This window comes from Lemur catta, chromosome 2, assembly GCF_020740605.2.
Source record: "Lemur catta isolate mLemCat1 chromosome 2, mLemCat1.pri, whole genome shotgun sequence".
Taxonomy (NCBI): domain Eukaryota; kingdom Metazoa; phylum Chordata; class Mammalia; order Primates; family Lemuridae; genus Lemur; species Lemur catta.
This window is the reverse complement of record NC_059129.1, coordinates 14,006,624-14,028,828: the sequence shown is the minus strand read 5'-3', so window position 1 is coordinate 14,028,828 and position 22,205 is coordinate 14,006,624. Positions and strand designations below refer to the sequence as shown.

General features: G+C 39.3%; 1 protein-coding gene across 1 annotated transcript; it reads right to left on the bottom strand.

The window, feature by feature from the left end:
* Positions 1-15,964: 15,964 nt before the first annotated feature.
* LOC123631992 (phospholipid-transporting ATPase ABCA3-like) lies at positions 15,965-22,004 on the bottom strand. Its single transcript, XM_045542127.1, has 4 exons — positions 21,858-22,004; positions 20,902-21,092; positions 16,504-16,577; positions 15,965-16,105 (listed from the first exon to the last, which is right to left on the bottom strand). The coding sequence occupies exons 1-4, from the start codon at positions 21,986-21,988 to the stop codon at positions 15,965-15,967; spliced, it is 537 nt and encodes a 178-aa protein (XP_045398083.1). The 5' UTR covers positions 21,989-22,004.
* Positions 22,005-22,205: the final 201 nt, after the last annotated feature.

The following is a 22,205-nucleotide window of genomic DNA, read 5'->3' as shown; positions in this document are numbered from 1 at the left end:
GCCACGTTAGTGTGGAGTTTTCTCTCCCTTCTCTGAGCTTTAGTGCCTTGCATGGATAATTCATTTGAATTTATACTTTATCTCCCTTAAAGTAGATTAAAGAAAAAACATTATTGGTATTTTTAGACATAAACAAGTTGAAAGACTAGTATAATGAACTCCCATTTACCTATTACAGTTTCAACCATAATCAACATTTTTCTTGTCTTTGATTTTAAGCTCCTTAATAGAGAGAACTATGACTCATAAATGTGTTTAAGATGGCTTCAATCATAAGTGAGGGAGCATGGTTTTTATTTATTTATTAATTTTTTGGTGACAGGGTCTGCTCTGTCACCCAGGCTGAAGTGTAGGCATGATCATAGATCACTGCAGACTCAAACTCCTGGGCTCAAGTGATCCTGCTGCCTCAGCCTCCCAAGTAGCTAGGACTACAGGCATGTGCCACCAAGCCTGGGTAATTTTAAATATTTTTTGTAGAGATGGGGTCTCACTATGTTGCCCAGGCTGCTTTCAAACTCCTGGCCTCAAGTGCTCCTCCCGCCTCAGCCTCCCAAAGTGCTGGGATTATAGGCTTGAGCCACCATACCCAGTCCATGGTTATTTTTGATACCTCACTTAAGTGGTCAGGATCTGAAGTCAAAGCTACTCCAGTTAATGTTTATTCCCCCATTTCCTCTGGGATTGGTGCATTTCCTATTAGATTAAAACAAACACATCTTTTTTGTCTTAAAAACTCTCACTTTTCTCTTTACTATGTGGGACACACACGCCATTTGAAAAAAATGAAGGCTTTATAAAATGGGCAAAGAATTGCAGAACAACTATTGATCTCACATCTCACTCAACAACAGACAGCAGGGACTTGTAGAAATAGTAGACTTCCCATGATTAGGTGAGGCATACAAAACGCTTCTGTGTTAGCACAGCCCAGAAAACCATGGCTCTTCAGTCAGAGCTTCTTTCTGCTTGCCTCTATATTTTTCTTTAAGAGAGGACCCTTCCTTTTGCTCGAGGGAAAAGCTATTATGAAGCTACCACCAGGGCTGGTGTGTGCTCTGCTCAAAGAAGAGACTTCACAGTGCATAGGCTCCTCATCCCATCTGCTCAGTTGTTTGCAGTCCCTGGGAAGGACACCCAAATCGTGCAGTGGAGGGTGAAAGCTGGTTGCTTAAATTGCAATTCCTTCTGATAATCTGTGTACTTAGGTAAGTTTGGTGTACATTTCATCAGTTGATGTCAAATACGAAGGGGAGCATCCAAGTGACATCACTTGTGTCATAAGATTGCAAAAATAAGAAAGGATGGGACTTCAGGATTAACACCTTATTCAGAATGAACATTTGGACCAAGTCTAGAAGATATCCATGCTGTAGTTTTATGATGTCCAGTTAGGCTTCATGATATCAATAAAATCTAAAATTTTATAAGCAAGTTAGGCTGGTCTTATTTTAAATTATTTTAAGATTCAAGTAGGGAAAGCTATTTTGACAAGAAGGTCTCTACACTGGTAAGTTTAGGATATGAAGGAAGAAATCATCATCTGTTCACTAAGGCTTTAGCGTAAGTCTTGTTTGAATGGTAACATGACTAAAAATATGCTGTTACCTGGTGGTATTTTGTACTAAGGTCAGGAAAAATTCCTTCCTAAAACTTTTTAAGTTGCAAACACTGATTTGTAAGAATCTGCTGGAATGTCTTGCCCATTTTTTCCCCCAAAGGCAAACATGACTCACTTGCATGAGAATTTTATGGCATACTTGTTAAAATGCAGATTCCTAGGTTACACACCACACCGATTGAAACAGAATCATCACAGTTTAGAATCTAGGAATCTTCATTTTAAACAAATACCCCCATGTGATTCTAGCACACAGTAAAGTTTGGGAACAGCTGGCCTAGCCTCTGCCTCTAGAGTAGTTGAGACATAACAGGAAGATATGTCTTTAAATTCTTGCCTGTTCTCAAAGTGCAGAAACAGGACATAAAACTTGTAGTAATTTTTAGGTTCAGAACTTTCAACCCTATTACCTACTTTTACTGAATTCGTCCTAGATTTTGGATTCTGCTTACTTAATTGTACCTATCTGCTCTTCACTACCAGTTGCTGCCTTCCTGTCCTTTTTGATGTGGGAATTTCACAGATGTCTGGGCACAGAAATATTCAAGCACCAAACTTAGACTTCTAGTTGCTTTCCCTTCCTTTTCTTTTTTTTTTGACACCCAGTGCAATTCCAGCCTTCCCTTCCCGCCCTCCATCCTTTAACACTTGCTGGGTTTTTTGTTTTTTAAATTTTCACTTAGTTTTTAAATATTTCTGCATTTGGAAAGCTTCCTGAGCTAAGAACTAGAGTTACTCCCCATGATTCGAAATCATGCTTGTAATTAATATTGCACATTCTGCCTAGATGAACATTTTGGGGGCAGGAGGTGGGACTACATGGATTGATATACCCTCTGGTAGATAAGCTACTATAACTAGGGCAACGATATAATTTATTATCCCAACTGAGACAATTTTGAGAATAAAGGGGAGAACTATTAGTAATTAACCAGAATAAAATAAGCTGGAACCATATGGTCCAGCAATTCCACCCTTAGATAGAGAAAAGAAATGAAAACATACGTGCACACAAGGGCTTGCATGGGAATGTTCATAGCAGCATTATTCATAATAGCCAAAAAGTTCAAACATCACAAATATACATCAACTGGTGAAAGGATAAACAAAATGTAGTATATCTATACCAGTGAATACTATGCAGCAATAAAAAAGAACAAAATCCATATACATGCTATAACATGGATGAACCTTGTGTAGGCAGACTAAGGGATCCCAAAGATATCCATGTCCTAGTTTCTGGAACCTGCGAGTATGTTACACAGTAAAATGGACTTTAAGGATCTTGAGGTTGTCCTGGTGGACCCAATGTAATCACAAGGGTCCTTATAGGAGGGACAACAGAAGCAGAAGTCAGAGACAAGGAACGTGGGTAGCCTCTAGAAGCTGGAAAAACAAGGAACAGATTCTCCCCTAGAACCTCCAGGAGAAACACAGCTCTGCTATCTTGATTTTAGCTCCATAAGTCCCATTTTAGACTTTTGATCTCCAGTATTGTAAGATGAAAAGTTTTGTGTTGTTTTAAGCCACTAATCTGTGGTAATTTGTTACTGCAGCAATAGGAAACTAGTATAAACCACATAAGCATTATACTAAGTGAAAGAATCTTCATACAAAAAAACCCATATATCGTGTAACTCCATTTATATGAAATGTCCAGAAAAGTCAGGTCTATAAAGATTAGTGGTTGCCTAGGGCTGGTGGTGGTAACAGGGACTAAATAAATAGACATGGGGGAATCTTACTGGGGTGATGGAAATGTTTTAAAACTGAACTGATGGCTGTATAATTTGGAAAATTTAAGTATACAATTCCATAATTCATCTGTTAAACAGTGGGGCAGTCACCCTAACTATGAGACAGTAGTTCATCACAATCTCTCAGAAAGTTTGTTAAAAAAGATGCCTTGGTCCTGCTCCTCTACACTCTTATTTATTAGGTTTGAGGGAAGGCCAGGGCATCTGCATCCTACCAAGTTCCCCAGGTATATCCATGTACACCACTGGCATGTTTTGCAACATATGGTCCCTTTGTATCATCTGCATCATAATCATCCTGGGTGCTTATGAAAGATGCTGATGTCTGGGCCCCAGGGTAGTTCTACTGAATCAGAATCTGGGAGTAGGTTCATCATCTGCTCTTTTAACAGGTTTGTGAACCCTCTGCTCTATGCAGTGAGCAATGTCCCCATTTTTGCTCTTAGACTAAACTTCCAAATGCTGTCTCGCATGAGACTTTGATCGCTAGATGTATTTGTCCCTCGGAACTCAGGTTTCTTTCTTTTTTTTTTTTTACTTTCTTATCTTCTGATCTGGCTCTGAAATAAAAATCATGGAGATGTTGCTGAAATAGCTCAGAACACTTGTTTCTCCTTTTACATCTCCCATACATCTGAGGGGCATTTTCCAAGCATGAGGCCTTGCTTTAGTTCTCAAAGTAAAAGGCAAACTCATTAGGAAACTTCTTTAAAAATAATTATTTTATTCCCAGGAAACACTTTATTACATATATATCAAGGCACATATATACACACACGTATCTGGAAGTATTGTCACTATGTATCAGTTATAGGCTGAAGGCTGGTGAGGAGGTGTGAGATGGTGGTTGGAACCACTCTTCAATTATCTTTATAATTTTGTTTTTATTTTTAAATCTCTATTCAGGCAAACCTCAGGAATACTTGCTCCAGTATGATCTAATGGAATAATCTTCTAGTCCATATTCATCTTTTAATGACTTCAAGATACCAAATACCTTTGAGGCAGCAGAAGAAATCACTGTTATCAAAGCCCCTCACAGAGACAAGTGGAGAAAAATATTGTGTTAATGGGGAGAAGGTGATTCCGTTTACCTTCCCCGTGCATGGACCTGTAGATTCCCTTTGCAGCTAATAAATCCCAATTAGAGAGGAAAAGTTTTGCTTCTGTATCTCTGCATTAATGTCAGTTTCCCAAGATACTGTGATTTTATAAACCTCCCACCTGCTGACACCAAACTCTTCTATCTTTGCCCCCAAATTATAAATAACTTCTAATAGGCCAAAATAATTTAAGGCTGAGACATGTCTTATAAAACTACTATGGTGAGAACTGGGAGAAAACTATACTGGCTTTATAAAGTAAATAAAGAAGGGGAAGAATAGACTACAGACCTAGCAATGGTCCTTGATGGAGCTAGGTTTGGCCAAAATCTCTCAGGTGCCTGAATTTGAATGTTCCATATCATCTACCAACTCCAAAGTCAAACACTTCCACACTTCCTATGGTTCTAGGAGGGCCTGGTACCACACTCACCTTTCCCCAGGTAAAGTTACAGCTGGGTATGTGGTAATGAACCATACTTTGGTGCTCATGTGTTAGGGAGCTGTCTGAGAACGTGAAAGAGACACTTTGAGAGGGATAGGGCAGAATGAGGACCATTTCCTGGCACACGTATTTTCACAGGGTCTGCAATAAGCACAGTGCCTAGGGCCCATAATACTTGCAGAAATTTTTAATTTCTTTGAAAATCAGAAGAAAAAAATGAATTGTTTATGATAAAAATAAATCCTGACTGATGAATTATAGCTGGACAGGGAGGACTATAAACACCTGACAAAGAAGCCATACTTTGGGCTTCCTTGAGTTCAGTGACCCACCCTTGTCATTTGTTATTGGGCCTATCTCTTGTGGGGACTCTGGAAGTTATGCCTATGGAATTGTGTTGTAAGAGATACAGGCTCCTGTGGGACATGAAGCTTCTAAGTCAGTGAGGTCCCCACACCTATGCAATGTGGATTCTGTCTTCTGTGCCTGAGTTAAGCTGCAAGGACTTGCAGAAGAGCAGTCCTTGATTCAGCCCTGGCACGCTGCATTTCCTGTCCTATATCTCTCTGAGTAGACTGGTCCTATGATAGTCTTGTGAGGTGAATATTAGTTGAACCTAAGACTGCTCATGATAGGCTTGCGGAGGATCCCAGAGCCATAGAGAAATATGTTCTAAAAGTGAGTGAAGGCTATAGAAGGTGCTGATCAGGTAAGAGTAGTTCTCACAAATGGGAATCTTCTTTTGTTGAGGAGTGTCCTCTTTGCCTAAAACAAGCTCTTCTTCAAATTACAACGGGTGTGGGAAACGCCATGCTGGCAAGGCATAGCCTTACCTGAAGGATTCAATGAGGTCATCTGCAAAGGCATCTAGGAGAAGTGAACTTAGTATGTTTTTAACATAAACAGGAATATATTGTTCAGGAACTCCCCACAGACGGGCATGCAAAGCCAGCATCTCATACACTGTAAAGTGTTCCAGCCAGGGGTCATGTGGGGGGCAGTAGCCAATTCGTTGATGAATCTGAAACAAGAGAACATATGGAAGTAATGGACCCAAGGCAAGAGGTTAGACTGAAGGAGAAAATGCTACCCATTGTTTATCTGAAGGACATTTCAGGTAATGAGAACTTGGATGGAGTCCCTTTTCATTTGAGCAAGTTTTGCTCCTCCCTGCTTTCTTTTGCCACTATGGATCACATGTAGCTCTGCCTATTAGTGGGGGATACTACAGTAAATCTCCAATTAGAGTTCAGCTCAACTCCAAGGTATAAGTATTTACTGAGCACACACTATGGACTATATGCTATGCAAAGTACTTTATAATATTACTAGGAAGAACATGTCTGTCTCTCTCCGTCTCTCTTTTCCTCTCACACACACCAAGAAGTACTAAGATAGTAAATTGAGAAAGTAAGTGTCAAAGTGCCTCCACATGAGTGGCATAAACAGTAAGTTTGATGGAAGAGAAAATTTGGAGGATGTAAGAGCCATCTTCAAATATTTGAAGCTGTAATGAAGGGCTGTCATGCTGAGGAAGAACTACAATGATGGTATATTTATGGTTTCAAGTTAGGAGAGCCAGATTTGAGATGAATATTAAAAAACTGTAATATAGCTATTCAAAATTAAGGTGTCTTGCTTTCCTGAAAGTGTCCTACTTTCTGGTAAAGTATAGGCTATAACAGAAAACTCAAAAACTTACAGGATATAAGAAAGCAAAGTACAGGAATGGAGTGGCCAGGTATGAAATGAGTAATGGAATCTGGTGAAATGAAAAGTAATGACTCATTTAGGGGAAGTAGCCACTATCTAGTTCTAGCCAACTGTTCCCATGCAGGAATTCGGATCCAGTATTACCAGGTCTTATTTTTTAAGAGAAGCTAGAAATCGTTTTCATGTGTAACATGTTGATTTAAAAATATTACCAACTGCTATGGTCTAAATATTTGTGTCCTCCAAAATTCATATGTTCATATCCTAATCCCCAAGGCAATGGTATTAGGAGGTGGAGGATTAAGGGATTGTGAATCGCCTCCCTAGAGGCAGAGCCCTCATCAATGGGATCAGTGCCCTTATAAAAGAGGCCCAAGGGAGCTTGTTTGCCTATTCCACCAAGCGAGGATGCAGTGAGAAGGTACCACCTATTAACCAGAAATTGAACCCTAATCTGACACCAAATCTGCAGGCATCTTGATCTTGGACCTCCCAGCCTTCAGAACTGTGAGAAATAAATTTTCGTTTAAGCTACCTAGTTTATGGTACTTTGTTTTAGCAGTCTGAAAGGACTAAGGCAGAGGGTAAGAGTAGAGGATGGACTGTCCCATATTAGAAGTCCTTACACTAAACTTTAGGCTTCCCGTTATTGCATTTCTACCTTCTTGTCAGGGTAAAACAAAATGACAGCAAAAACCTTTCTTTACATTAATTTTTATTACTTCATACTCTATCCCCTATTACTGCCATTTATTGATCTCACATTTGACAAAATCCCTCAGTTTTCCTCTTTTCCCTCCAAATTCTTCCATCTTGGTCTACTTTTAAGCCTATGTGGATGAGCCCCTCCTTATCACAGCCACCAAAGTTCATTGATCTTAATTCTAACAATCTTTATATAATCTCTACCTCAGCTCCCTTCAGTTCCCTTCTCTTCTTGTCGCTTGGAATCACTACAGCTCTGAATATCATCTTTGGTTCTGTTATACTGCATTACCTATATTTCTTTGAATATGTAAAGTTTGCCTATCTCTTTCCCTTTGTACATGTTTTCATTTCTGCCAGGAATTCCTGGCTCCTCCCCTCTCCCACCACCCCTTGCTTAATGGCTAGTATCTACTTACTAAAAATCCTAGCACAGGCTTTCTCCAATGGGTTTTTCCTAATTCCTAATTCCTATCCATATCAGGTATGTGTGTCATCTCTTAACTTAGCTCATTGTTCTATCTGTCCAACATATCTTAAAGACAAACTGGTAGAAGCTTTATCTATCTTAATTCAAGATGCTGGATTGAAGTTAATAATCTTCCTGCCTGTGTTCACCAAAATAAAAATAAACAACCAAACCCTAATTTTGTTTTCATTCTTCTGGTATCTTTTGTATAGCATAAGACCTGTATGACAAAATCTGATCTATTCTTAGTAAAGGCAAAATGTAGGAAATTCAGTGGTATGCATTAAAGAGAAATTACAAAATTTCCAATGATTACATGTTACATGGGCTTGAGCTATAATTCTGGCTCAAACTAGCTGCTAAGGAATACCTACCTCTACAAGAATAGCTGGAAATATTTTGAGGGATAGTACATTTGCAGTGCCTGTAGCAGGACCATCCCAAACTCAGGTCTGCTTTGGATTTCCAAGACTAGCTTACCCTTCATTACTCTCTCGTATTACTTCATTTACTTCCTTTGTGGCTTTTATCAACCTGTGAGTATCTTGTTTGTCTACTATCATGGTTACTAAAATGCAATCCATGAGAGCTGGTACCTCTTCTGTCTAGTTCTTCACCTCATTTTCAGTGTTAAGCAGTATCTAGCATAGAGTATGCGCTCAATAAGTATTTTTTAAAATAATAAGTGAATGAATCTCTCCTTACATACATGTTCATATCATTTTTCTGCTATGAAAATATGTAAGTTTTATGTATGGCACATCTAATTCTGCTGCCATCACTGAACTGGCATGATATATTTTCATAATCACATTTTATAGTCCACTGGAAAATTTCCAAGCATGTTTTGAGGCTGCTTTTTCTGTTAGAAATTGCTTAAGAAAAAATGTCTTGGAAAAAAAAACATGCTATTTTTTGTATCTATATGTGCTCTTTCTCAGTTATAGGCAGTAGACTATAAAGTCCTAGGCAGGGAGGATATCTTATTTATCTAAGTACCTCTAGCATCAAGCACAGTGCCTGAAGAAAGTGCATACTCAAAGTTTTGTTGAGTTGCCTATGGCAAAGATTTGAATATACCTACCATTCAGTCTGGTGGCTGTGGTGGGAGGGTAGAATCTTTTACAGATATGGTGACCCTTGTATCCGGGATTCTACAGGATAATGCTGGTCTCCAGATCTTGTCCAGATTTTTAAACAATGTCAGTTTGAGTGACATTTAGATGCTTACTAACAAGTCTTTGGGAAAAGAAAACGTTGTTAAGGCACAAGCTAGTTTACAAGAATGCTGGCAAAATCTTTGCAAATTAATTCCCTTTCCCAACTTCCTCAATTCTGTTAATTGCTCCCACCAAGATCAGATCCATGCAGCTGTTATGTAATCATTCATTCCCCACTAAGTATGCTACTAAGTTCTGCCATTTTTTTTCAAAAGGTTTCCTACATCTATGCTACCTTCTCCATTACTGCTACTTCATCTTTATATGTGCTAGTAATAGTATCTTGAAAACACATCTGGAATTATAACAACAGTTACATAATAAGCTATGTCAGACACATTTTTCCAAAATATATTTTATTCTTGCCAATTTCATCAGTTTTCCCTGTAAAAGTTTTTGAATGTTTTGTTTTTGGAACCACACACCACCATTTTATACCTTTCTTTTATTTGTTAGTGAATGGCTCTGAGCATTGCAGGCTGTATAAAATCTCATTATTTCATTCCCCTTCTTAGCTCTTCATCCAGGCATGTTTTACCCTCTCTCCACTTTTTAATGTTCCACTTCTACCCATCTACAAAAAACAGACAAATAACAAAACTCCAGTGACCTTGTATCCTGACAAGGGAGTTAATCTCAGTAAGCGTTGGGAGAACAGTGACTTGATTGAACTAATTTATGAATGGCTTAACTCTTCCAAATTTGTGCTTCCAAAAAGAGTAATATAAATCTTTAGTAAAGTAAAAACATTTTAAAAGAACCCTCAAAAACTAACAAAAAGCTACCTGGTGATGTTGCTGGAAAACCATAAATTTGAGCAATCCTAGGCATCTTCTTGAAACAGTGTCAGTTTTTACACAGCTTCACTCTGTCCACATGGTTGCAGTGGGTGCTTAATAACTTAGAGACTACCTATAATTGTTTTTTTAACCACTTGGAAGGAAGGCAGAAGGAAGCTAGAAAACCAATGGACACACAAACTGTGTTGTTAGAACACTGGCGGTAAATGTAAAGAAGGAGGTTGAAATAATCAATTATAATTGTTTCATTTTAAAATTCTGCTACAGATTAAAATATACACCACCTCCTCCCCATCCTTGTTCATCACCTGGCCCTCTTGAGAATCATTTCAGTAGTGAAGTCCTTAAGTGTGAGATATACTTGAAAAGTGTTGGGGTGGAAAAAAAAAGTAAGAATTTCAGCGAAGGCTTGCATAACTTTAGAAAGCTCCCCAGGAAATTCACATGTACACCAGGATAATGAGGATCAACCTTAAGAATGTTAAAAAAAAAAAAAAAAAGATACCCTGTCAGGCCAATAACTCTTTTCTCTTAGGGCTGGGTTTCTCATCCTCAGCACTACTGACACTTAGGCTAAGTGATTCTTTGCTGTGCTGGGCTGTGTATTGTCGAATGTTTGAAGCATTCCTGGTCACTGACCTTTAGGTGCCAGAAGCACACTCCCTACCCCGTCTAGCTGTGACAACCAAAAATGTCTCCAGGTATTGCCAAATGTCCTTTGGGGGACAAAACTGCCCCTAACTGAGAACTATAAGCTTATGGGAACAGCAATTCCCTTCTTTTGAGAAGCAGTATGTTCTTAGCCCCTGGAAGGAACCAGATTAACTAGTTTAAATCCCAGTATACTATTTTTCACCTGTGTGATTGTGGATAAGTCACACCACCTCTCTTTGCCTGTTTTCTCATCTGTAAAACGGGGATAAAAATACCTATTTAACTGAGTTGTTTGAAGAATTGAGTTTACACATATAAAATGCTTAATACAGTCCTTACATTTTAAGTATTCAATATTAAAGAGTATTATTACTATTGGGGAACTTAATGTTCTGCTGGCTTATATGACACAGGCAAATTAGAAAACAGGTACCCCACGCAACAACCTATAAACTGTACGTTGGTAGCTCTTTGTGAACTAATCTCTCATTCTAGACATGAGCTCCAAATGGAGGCTAAAATCCTTTTTTGTGTGTGGTCAAAATGACCTCAGCAAGAACAATCAGAATCTTTCTAGACATTTTCTAATTTGAGTGAAGTAAAATTCTCTCTGATGATAAAATGTGATGATGTGAGTCTCAAAGCCAGTGGCAGGAATATCCCACCGTGTAAAAAAGGACTAGATGTAGTAGAAGAAATTAAGCTGACACAGAGAGAGCACTTGAGAAACGCTGGTTGTGCTTTAGTGCACAAAATCCTCACTGCCATCCTACTTCTTGAAGTTTCCTTTGATAGTATACCTCTGAAATCTCAGTTTGAGATAAATTCTTTATTTTGGCTTTGTATAAGAATCACATGGTTGGTTAAAATATAGATTCTGGAGTCAAACCAAAGCCTTCATGAAAGAGAAGCTTTGGGGGTGGGATTTGGCCAGGTGTATTTAAAGACAGCCTTCTAGGCAAGTGTGACTGCTAAAGCTTCTCAAGATGAGCGGAGCTGAAGCAGTGGGCAGGATGGGTGTCAATAGTTGCACAAGACAGGTTTGCTTTAAATAACCTTCTCCCATTCAAAAACATTTGTTAAATGAGCCAGGGACAATGCTAGGTCCTGGGGGTAAAGACAATAAGGTCCCACAAATATTTTATCCTCCATTTGGCAGGACGGAAGATGTTCAGTTCAGAACTATTACAATTTGTATCCTTTAATAGAACTGTTCGTTTTCGAAAAGCACCTAATAAAGTGGAAAAACCTAAAAGCTCCCAGATTCTTTAAGTCTTAACGTATTTTAAAATTCCATTTTAAACATAAGTTGTTTAAAATAAAATTACTTTGTAGTTACTGCATGCACAAACTACAATTTAATACTTAAACAATAAAGAAACAGGATAATGTTTTGTGTGAATCAAATTACAGGGTATTCTTAAAGGGACTTCACATCTGTACTGGGTAAAGGGAGGAAAAATCATTTCAAAATTTCCTCAGAAATCGACCAAAAGTTTTGCAAAGCTAGACGGAAAAACTTTTGCACGCCGCTTTGCACGTCGTCGGGCTTTCGGCAGGCTGGGGCCGAGTGCACCGAGACAGAGTGGATGCGCGGGAAGCAGCGCAGGCCTGGAGCCCGCGGTCACTCACCGGGCTGGCAGGAGCCGCCGCCACCACGTCCGTCTTGCCCGAGGAACTTGGCGAGGCCGCCGGCTCCTTCCTCGGTCCCACAGACTGCCATTGCGCAGACCCGCGCGGGACACGCCGGACCCGCAAGGCCTCCGCCCAACGGCTATTACCCGATCAATGTTGTCCCTCTCTCCACACAGGTGTCCGCCAGCGTCCCCAGCCCCAAGCGCGTGCGCCCCGCCCCCAGCCCACGCGCACCTCCCACCTCCATAGCTTCCCTCGGTGTAGCTGTGGACACTGCAACCCGCCGTCGCCGGCGTGTGCCCCTACCTCCGTAGCTCCCTCCACATAGGTGTCCGTCCTTCAGCCCCTCCTCGCTTGTGTCCCCTCCTCCTCAGCCCACTCCTCGAGCGTGTCCCTCACCTCCACAGCCGCCTGCCACGTTCGTCTGGCACCCTCAGTCCCCCTTCCCCCGCGCACGCGTGGCCGGGCCCTGAAGCTGGCCCCTCACCACCGCCTTCGCCCCTCCGCGGGCCTCCCGGGCGATTCCCGCGCGCCCTCGCTTTTCTACTTCCCTGTTCCCCTCAGCCAGGCCCCCGAATGTGTGGCTGGATGCCTCAGCTTCCCAGGCGCGCCTCTTCATCCGTCTGCAACAGTTTACACTACCTGCTCCCCTTTGATTAATTTATGCTCTTAGGTTTATCACCTCCAGATACTTTGGAGATGAAGTTAGTTCTTGTGGGGCGGGGCGCGGTGGCTCACGCCTGTAATCCTAGCACTGCGGGAGGCCGAGGCGGGAGGATCCCTCGAGGTCAGGAGTTGGAGACCAGCCTGAGCAAGAGCGAGACCCCTGTCTCTATTAAAAATAGAAAGTAACCAGACAACTAAAAATATATAGAAAAAATTAGCCGGGCATGGTGGCGCATGCCTGTAGTCCCAGCTACCTGGGAGGCTGAGGCAGGAGGATTGCTTGAGCCCTGGAGTTTGAGGTTGCTATGAGCTAGGCTGAAGCCACGGCACTCTAGCCCAGGCAACAGAGTCACTGACTCTGTCTCAAAAAAAAAAGTTAGTTCTTGTGCCCCCCGCCCCTGCCCCGCCTTAGCTCAAATCTTAGTCTTTGGATTCAGAAGGACATGGTGCCATCCTTCCCTAAAATGAATAGAAATAACCTCTAACAAGAAAAATGGCGAGGGTCATCAGAGGGTGAGCCATATGAAAGATTTCAACAAACGGCTGGCGCTTGGAAAGTGGATGGAAGCGTGTTGACAAATGAAAGCATGACAAATTGGCTGCCTATCATGTATACACAAAGGGACAGGAAAGAAATGGGTGCAGATCTCAGTGGAGCAGGCGCAGGTTTGAGAGGCCTAGGTCTTGGAGCTGGCATGTGATTCGGAGACTTAAAAATAAGAGGAAAAATCTAAAGTGTCTAGAATAGTTGTGCCAGTCAGGTAGGGCACAGCTCCCAGCCAACTCTAAGCATAGAATCCTCAGGCATTAGAAAAGACAGCAATCCATACAACTAGAGGATGCTTTTTTAAAAGGAGCAGTGTGTGTGTGTGGGGGGGCAAGACCACTTCGAAATTGAAAATACCATTGCTTAATAAAACAAACTCAATATAAGGGCTAGAAGGCAAAATGGAGGAGTTCTCCAAGAATGTGGAAAATAGTAAAGAAAAGGGAAATATGGGAAAAAATATAAGGGACTTAGGCGACCAATGCAGGAGGTCCTGCATTTGAGTAACCATAAATGTAGAGGAGAACAGGAAAAAATGGAGGGGAGCAATTACTAAATAAAGGAAGAAGTACAAGAAAGACTTGAGATTGAGTCTGTTGAGCAACAGGAACAATGAAACAAGACCTGCATCAAGACTCATCCTCATGAACTGTAGAATCCCAGCAACAAAGAGAAAACATTTTCTTGGGATGATGGGAGAGCTGGGTGTTTATGTTTGGAGTGGGACCTGTTTACTTGTAAAGAAATGCTGGATGCTAGCAGATAGTGAACAATGTCCTCAATGTTCTGAGAAGATATAATACTGTAAGTAGGATTCCAGACCGGGGCACTCTGTACTTTCAATATGAAGGAAAAATAAAGACATTTTCAGCCAGGTGATTTCTCAGAAACCTTACTTCTCCCTCTTGCCTAGAAAGTTAATTGAGGGTAAAAAGAAATAGGAAGATACAGTATACCAGAAAAAAAATGGAACTAATCAGGAGTGTAATGATGAAATGTTGGGATGATGCTGCATACGTGGAAGGTTTAAAAAGCTAGCTGTATGCACTGTCTGGGGGATGGACACGCTTGAAGCTCTGACTTGGGTGGGGCAAAGGCAATATATGCAACCTAAACATTTGTACCCCCATAATATGCTGAAATAAAAAAAATAAAAATAAAAAAATAATAAAAAAACTAGCTGTCCAATGTAGGTTCATAAATGAGATGGAACTAAAATGTTTTTTCTTCAATTATTCTTACCCAGTTTTGGTATTATAGGGAATCAAAATATCCCCCAAATATGCCACTTTGGTATATTGATTATTTTGAATCAAAGGCACTTGGAAAAACAGCAAATGGAGGAAGAACACTCTCACAGTCCTTTTTTTCCTGAAAGCAGGAGACAAAACTCCTGTGTGAAAGGTGCCCTCCCTGTGTTAAAATAATTGGGAGGCCATTAGGCTGAGGTGGCTCCAGTGCCCTGGGTTCCTATGTAAGCAAACCAAAACCAAACTCAATGTAAATAATAAAATGAAACTTAAGCTTAACCAATCAAAAACTGCCAACTAATCTCTAACTAGGGACTTTCCACTGGAATGATCTAAATAAGTCTACTGCTTTATTTTAACCAATCAAATATTTTCTTTGCCTTGCTTCTACATTCATCCTATCAAAGTCTTCCCCTTGTGCCCATTCATTGGAGCCCCAAACTGTCTGTGGTCTGGAGCTGCCCAATTCATGAATTGCTGCCTGCTCAAATAAACTCTATAAAATTTTAATGTGCCTTAGTTTAACACCTGAAAGAAAGACATTCTTATCACCAGAGATGGGGAATCAGGGGTGAGAAAAATCTGTACAAACTTTGTTAAACTAACAGTTTCCTAATCATCTTTGCACAATTAACTGCCATAGCCCCCAAAATCCCTTTGTCTTATCATGTTTTCACAATTTACTACTCTAGCTGGGTGCAGTGGCTCAAGCCTATAGTCTCAGCTACTCCAAAGGCTGAGGTGGGAGATCTCTTAAGCCCAGGAATTTGAGGCTCAGTAAACTATGATCTCCCCTCTGCATTCCACCATAGACGACAGACCCTGTCTTTTAAAAAATAAAATTAAAATCTTCAAAATTTACTACTATTTGTCCAACCTTATATATGTGTTTGGCTCTGACTGCTTCTTGGGTCTTCATTTTGCTTGTGAGGGCTCCCATGTGTGTGTAAAAATTACTAAATAAATTTTGTATACTTTCTTCTGGTTAATCTGGCTTATGTCAGTTTAAGTCTTCAGGCCAGCTGGAAACCCTGAGAAGACAGAGGAGACATTAACTTCTCCTACAGTATCAAGGTTATATGCTCTCATAAAATGAGTCTGACAATTCTTGCAGTTTTTATATTCTCTGGAAAGACTTGTGAAAAATAGAGATTCATCAAAAGTAATTAAAACTCATGAGGCCCATTTTTGGGGGGAGGTGGAGTGGGATAAATTTTGATTAATATTTCCATTTAAAAAAATAGTTATTATTCAGTTCAAACTTTCTATTTTTTCTTGAGCCCATTTACTTATAATTTCTAAGTTATATGCCTCTATGTGTCCACTTGCAGGCAGCAGTCTAAGAAAAAGACAGAAGGGTCACTGGTTGGAACTGAATCTCATAGCAGCTTTAATAGTAAATCATTTTCCATTTTATCAATATTAGCAAAGGTCAGGAAGATTTGTTCCAGTGTAATCTGACGGACAGAATAGTCTTCTAAATTAAATAGCACTTTAGCTTCCTCCAAAACTCTAAACACCTTTAACAGGAAAAAAAAAAATGGTGAGGTTACCATTACAACATCCCCAGATAAACCTTTTCCTCACCCTACCATCCTCAACTCCTGCCAGGTTTATGCTTAGGGACAAAAAGATACAGAAAGGAGAAGTTAGAAAATAGAAGGAAAAGATGATTGAAAAACAGAGGAGAGGAGGCAGTTCTCCATCCCCATTCTCTTGTAGGGCATGGAGTAACAATAGAATTTAGGGTCAGAAGTCCCAATCAATTAAAGTATTATACAAAGGCCTTTGGAAAGTAACTTAAAGTTTCCGCTCCTCTGCCAATGCCAGGTTCCCATTCCACATGCTTGAATCCCAAAGCTTCCTAGGAGTCCTCCATTAATACATAATGTTAGAAGGGTATGATTTCTACAATCACCTTTCCCCAGTGGATCTGCTTGCTGGGAATGTAGTAGCCAATAATCCCTTCATAGTCCTGGTTTATCATGCTACCTAAGAAAGGAAAGATTTTGACTGGTGAGTAACAGAGAGGGACCCAATATTTGATAGAGTTTTAAAATATTACCAAGTATTTCCCATTCCAATAATCCACACCAATGGAAGAGAAAATATATGCAGTTAATACAAAAGATGACACAATCCCAAAGGCTGTAATCTTTAGTATACATGAGCTTAAACATTAATATTTCAATAGATTTACTTCCTTGTGAAATATGGTCTCATTGCTTGTAGTTTGTAAAAACTGCAGAAGGTAGAATAATCACCTTCAGGCATGGAAAACTTGATATCTCACACAGTCATCTGCAAAACCTGAGACTTATCTGAACCCTAAGGATCTATAAGACTCTTTTTAAACATAGTCCTGAAACTAAACTATGCTCATAAAATTTGGGTATGGTTTCTTCTTGCAGTTGTGTGTGTGTGTGCGTCTACTGGTCTTATCACTAGGCACATTTCATCCTAAAGGAAAGAGAAAATTCATGTATATGAAACACAAATGTAAAAGCATTTACTGGAGAAGTTATATATCACAGATTTTGAAACTATGGTAGTAATACTGTAGCCATCCCTAATTAATAGAATGCATTCACATTTATTTTCACACACTTGGAGATTACTGCAAATGGAATATAACTGGAATTAAAATATTTTAAAGAAATAAACCATATGTCTATAATAGTGATTTTCTTTTGTAACGAGTTCATACACAGCCTCTATAATTAAAAAATTTTAAACCTTTTTTATTGTGAAATATATCAAACATACATATAGCTTAGTGAATTACAATAAAGCTAACAAACATACAACTGAGACCCAACACTCTGAAAGTCACTGATGTGCTGCTACTTAGACCCACTTCCTCCTCCTTAAAGACAACCACTGATATTTGTGGTAAGTATTTATTTGCTATTATTTATAGTATTATTGCCTAAGTATGGAACCCTAAATATTATAGTTTGGTTTTGACTTCTCTGTACTTTACATGAATGCAACCATACAGTGTGTATTCTTTTTACCTAGCTCCTTTCACTCATCCATGTTGTCATGTATAGCTATACTTCATTCATTTTCATTACATCAGATTTCTTTCAGCAATGTTTTGTAATTGTCATTGCACAAGTCCTTCAACTCCTAGGTTATATTTATTCCTAAGTATTCAATTCTCTAGATGCTATTATAAGTAAAATTTCTTTCTTAATATCTTCTTCAGATTGTTCATTCTGATATGTAGTAACACAACTGATTTTTGTGTGTTGATCTTGTACCCTGCAACTCTGATGAATTCTTTTATTAGCTCTAATAGTTTTCTTGTGGATTATTTGGGATTTTCTGCGTATAGGATCATGTAAAGATAGTTTTACCTTTTCCTTTCTAATGTGAATGCCTTTTATTTCTTTTACTTGTTTAACTGCTCTGGACAGAACTTCAAGTGCAATGTTGAATAGCAGATGGGAAAGCAGGGGGTCCTTGTCTTGTTCCTGATCTGAAAGGGGGAAGCTTTCAGACTTTCTCCACCATGAATAATGTTAGATGTGTGTTTTCATAAATGCCCTTTATTATGCTGAGTAATTTTCCCTCTATTCCTAGTTTCTGAGAGTTTTTTTTTTTAATCGTGAGAGGCTATGGGATTCATAAAATGGTTTTTCAGCATCAAGCTGGATCATGTGGGTTTCCCCCCTTCATTCTAGTGATTTAATTTATTACACTGATTGTTTTTCTTATGTTGAGCAATCCTTGCATTCCTGAGATGGATCCCACCTGATCTGGCTGTTAGATTCTATTTGGTAATATATTGTTGAAGACTTTTACATCTATATTCATAAGGAATATTGGTCTATAAAACTCCCTCAGGAAACTCATTCCACAGTTCTATGATTAGGTCTCTGTCTTTCATTAACAGTCAGTCTGTGCTTCTGAACTGTGAACTTCACATGTGCCTCTCAGCCCTCCCATTCCCTTTAGGTGGGACAGGTTGGGTAGAGTGAGCTGGAGTGAGTGGGTATAGTCCCCAGGTCAGTGAGGCTCTGATAAAACCCCAGCAGGTTAGGCTCTGGCTAAATAGTTCCTCCTGAGAGGAGACCTTGTTAAGAAGAAAAGAATGCTCTGGTATATTTAAAAACTGGTTCCCTCACTCACTGCCAGGATCACAATGAGATTTTTCTCTAATATTCAAGTGAGAACCTAGTATAGCTCCAAGAGGTAAAAGTGTGGGACTACCCCACAATGACTAGACCCCCTGGAGTTTTTATCTCTCAGACTTGTCCATACTGAGCCTCCATCAATTCATCAATTACAGTTCAGGTTTCCTTACATGGGCACTAGTTCTTGTGGAGGTTTCAGCTCTTGGGTTTTTACTCAGATAAGTTGTGATTCTCTGTATTTCCCTGTAAGTCTTTCCAATTTGGGAGGCAATTGTTTTCTCTGTGACCTCACTTCTCATATATGTATATATATATATGTATATATATATGAAGAGTTATTGATTTTTTAGTTTATTAAGGTTTTTTATTTGTTGTTAGGACACAGTGGCAACTTCTAAGCTTCTTACATGCTGGAATGAAAACCAGAGGATCTGTTCATTTTTGAAGATCCTTGCTTAATGTGAGAATCTCAGGTTAATCTAACCACCTTGCAATGAGTTTCACCTCTCATATCAGTACTGGTATTGGAAATTGTTTCAGGGCAAACAAACTTCTGCATTTCCTTATTGCTATCAGGTTTCTGCTTGATAATTTTTTCTGTTCTGTTTTGGTTCTTTGAATTTCATCTCATTTTTTTTTCTGATTGCAAGAAAATCATTAAAAAACTTTGTTTTCCAGTATGTATTTGAGAATACAATCTGCCATGCTGTAGAAAAAGGAACTCTTTTCTTTCTGGTCTTTTAAAAAATAAGGCATTTTTCTCTTAAATTCTTTGCCATTATGGAGAAGCATTTACTTAAAATTTTCTTCCAATTCCTAATCTTAGACTGAAGTCACCTTTCATGTGTTATATTTTTTTCTTTCCTCTTTTTCTGGATAATCTTTATATGTAGGTCACATGCTGTTTCCTTTCCTTTCTGCTGTCTTTAAATGGGGAAATCTGTATTTGAAACAGCTAATTTGCTCAAAGGAAAAGGTTGGCAAATTGGCAGGCAACCTTACATATTGTATGAGACATATTGTATGAGACAATACTTTCACAACCAAACTATTGTGTGAACCTCCTTCAGGACAAGTCTATTCTCAGATTTTTGTGTCTTCTCTCCCCTTCAGGTTGAGCAGGATGTTAGACCAGCTTGCAGTATATATGATTCTTTGCATGGTTAACTCAGGATCTTCAGTGCTGCATACAGTAAGTGCTCCATAAATGTCATAAATATTATTAAATGAATATTAAACTGCCTAATGGATATATTAATCTGAATATCTCATAGGTACCTTATAATTATTACAATTAATACTGAATTAATTATCTTTCCCACACAGTGGTTTCTCCTCTTGAATTGCCCATTTTGATCTATCTATCTGTATCTATATATACTTCCATTTTCTCCTTTCCATTCTTACTGGCACTTCTTTAGTACAGGCCAATACCATTTTTGCTTCACCACAGCTATAGCTGCCATGGTTTTCATCTTGAGACTTGACAATATGGCCACCACACTATTGACAGAGCGATCATTCAAGGTGGAGACTAATCAAGCCAAAATTATTAAAAGTTTTACATATCTCTGTTTAATGATTAGAATAAAGTAGAAGGAAGAGAAAGAAAGAATTGCTTGCTATAAATGACTGTGCTATTGTACCTTGTGCACAAAGGAGCATTTATTGAAATTAGCACACAAAAGCAGAATGATTGGTTTTTATGTCACACATCCAGATTATCTCCTTGAAAGGAGACAAGGTAGTGTATTTTTTTGTACTTATTTCATAAACATTGTCTGATTCAGGAGTCAGGAAAAGACAGAGGATATATGCTGAAAAAGGAGACCTGAATGAATGATCAAGAATAAATAATATTTACCCTCAATAATTTATGTCCAGATGAAAATACATCTTCCTTCTACTTTATTCTAATCATTAAACAGAGATATGTAAAATTTTATTTTGCTAGTTGATTTCTACAAGAGATTGGTGAGGGCCAGTGCTATTTTGAGAAAGCTTCTTTGCATAATCAGGGATAAGTTCATAGAAAAATTATTCAATTATTCAAAAGGAGCTTAATATAAATGCTCAATAAACATCAACAACTGACTGAAAAGAACTGAGGACATGCAGGAGAACAACAAATGTGACCTAACACAATTATCACAAATAAGCCCAATGTATGTTACCTGGGAAAGTTGTTTTGATGAATTCTTTGAACTCCTCTACTTTATCTTCACCTGTATTAATCTTAATCTTTGCTGCCAGAGTGTATATACTACCAAACTTGTTCTTGAGGTGCTGAGGGCTGCCCAGACATGTGAACCTCCCCTTTACCATGATGGCCAGCCTAGTACAGAAGGCCTCACATTCCTGCATGCTAGGGGGGACAAAGGAGATACAGCTGAAGAGACTCCCTTTTAGAGGACAAATTCTGTATTTCCAACACAGCCACGATTATAAGGCTTGGAATTGGAAGCCTTGGTATTGCAGATGATCACCACTAAGGTCATATCTGAGAAGAGGATACTTAAAAATTCAAAGTAGGTGATGCCTAAATCCACAATAGGAACAGCTCCCTACTTTCCTATCTTCTATCAATTCTTTCTTTTTTTTTTTTTTTTTTGAGACAGAGTCTGGCTCTGTTGTCTAGCCTAGAGTGCCGTGGGGTTAGCCTAGCTCACAGCAACCTCAAACTCCTGGGCTCAAACAATCCTAATGCCTCAGCCTCCCAAGTAGCTGGGACTACAGGCATGCGCCACCATGCCCGGATAATTTTTTCTATATATATTTTTAGTTGTTTGGCTAATTTCTTTCTATTTTTAGTAGAGACGAGGTCTTGCTCTTGCTCGGGCTGCTCTTGAATTCCAGATCTTGAGTGATCCTCCCACCTCGGCCTCCCAGAGTGCTAGGATTACAGGTGTGAGCCACCACACCCGGCCTTTTATCAATTCTTGATTGCAGAACTTGACTGAGGATTCTTGGCTGATTCCTTTAGCAGGTTCAGCCTCTACCCACAGTCTCTCCTCTGTAGCTTATATACTTAGATAAATTCACTGACTCATATTCCTGGCTCTAACTAATTCCATCCTATACCCATTTCAATCCCTTATAACTTCCAACCAAGCCTCTCAATGGGTCATACCTGTGGGAAGTTATGATGATAGCTTTACCAGTTTTACAAATCCATGTAATTGTGTCCCAGAGTAAGCGCCGGGCTACTGGGTCCATGCCAGTTAATGGCTCATCCAAGAAGACAACCGAAGGCTTTCCCATTAGGGCAACAGCGGTACACAGCCTACGTTTGCTTTTTGCACTTTATGGTCAAAAAGGAGACAGAAAGTAGAGGAGAAAGAAAAAGATAAAGAGTATACATGTCATTAATTCATAGGATAGAACTAGCTCATCCATCCAGAATGCTGATTTGATATGACTAACAAAGTAGCAGGCTTAAGTTCAAGTATATATATGAACTCATTTTCACTGAAATTAC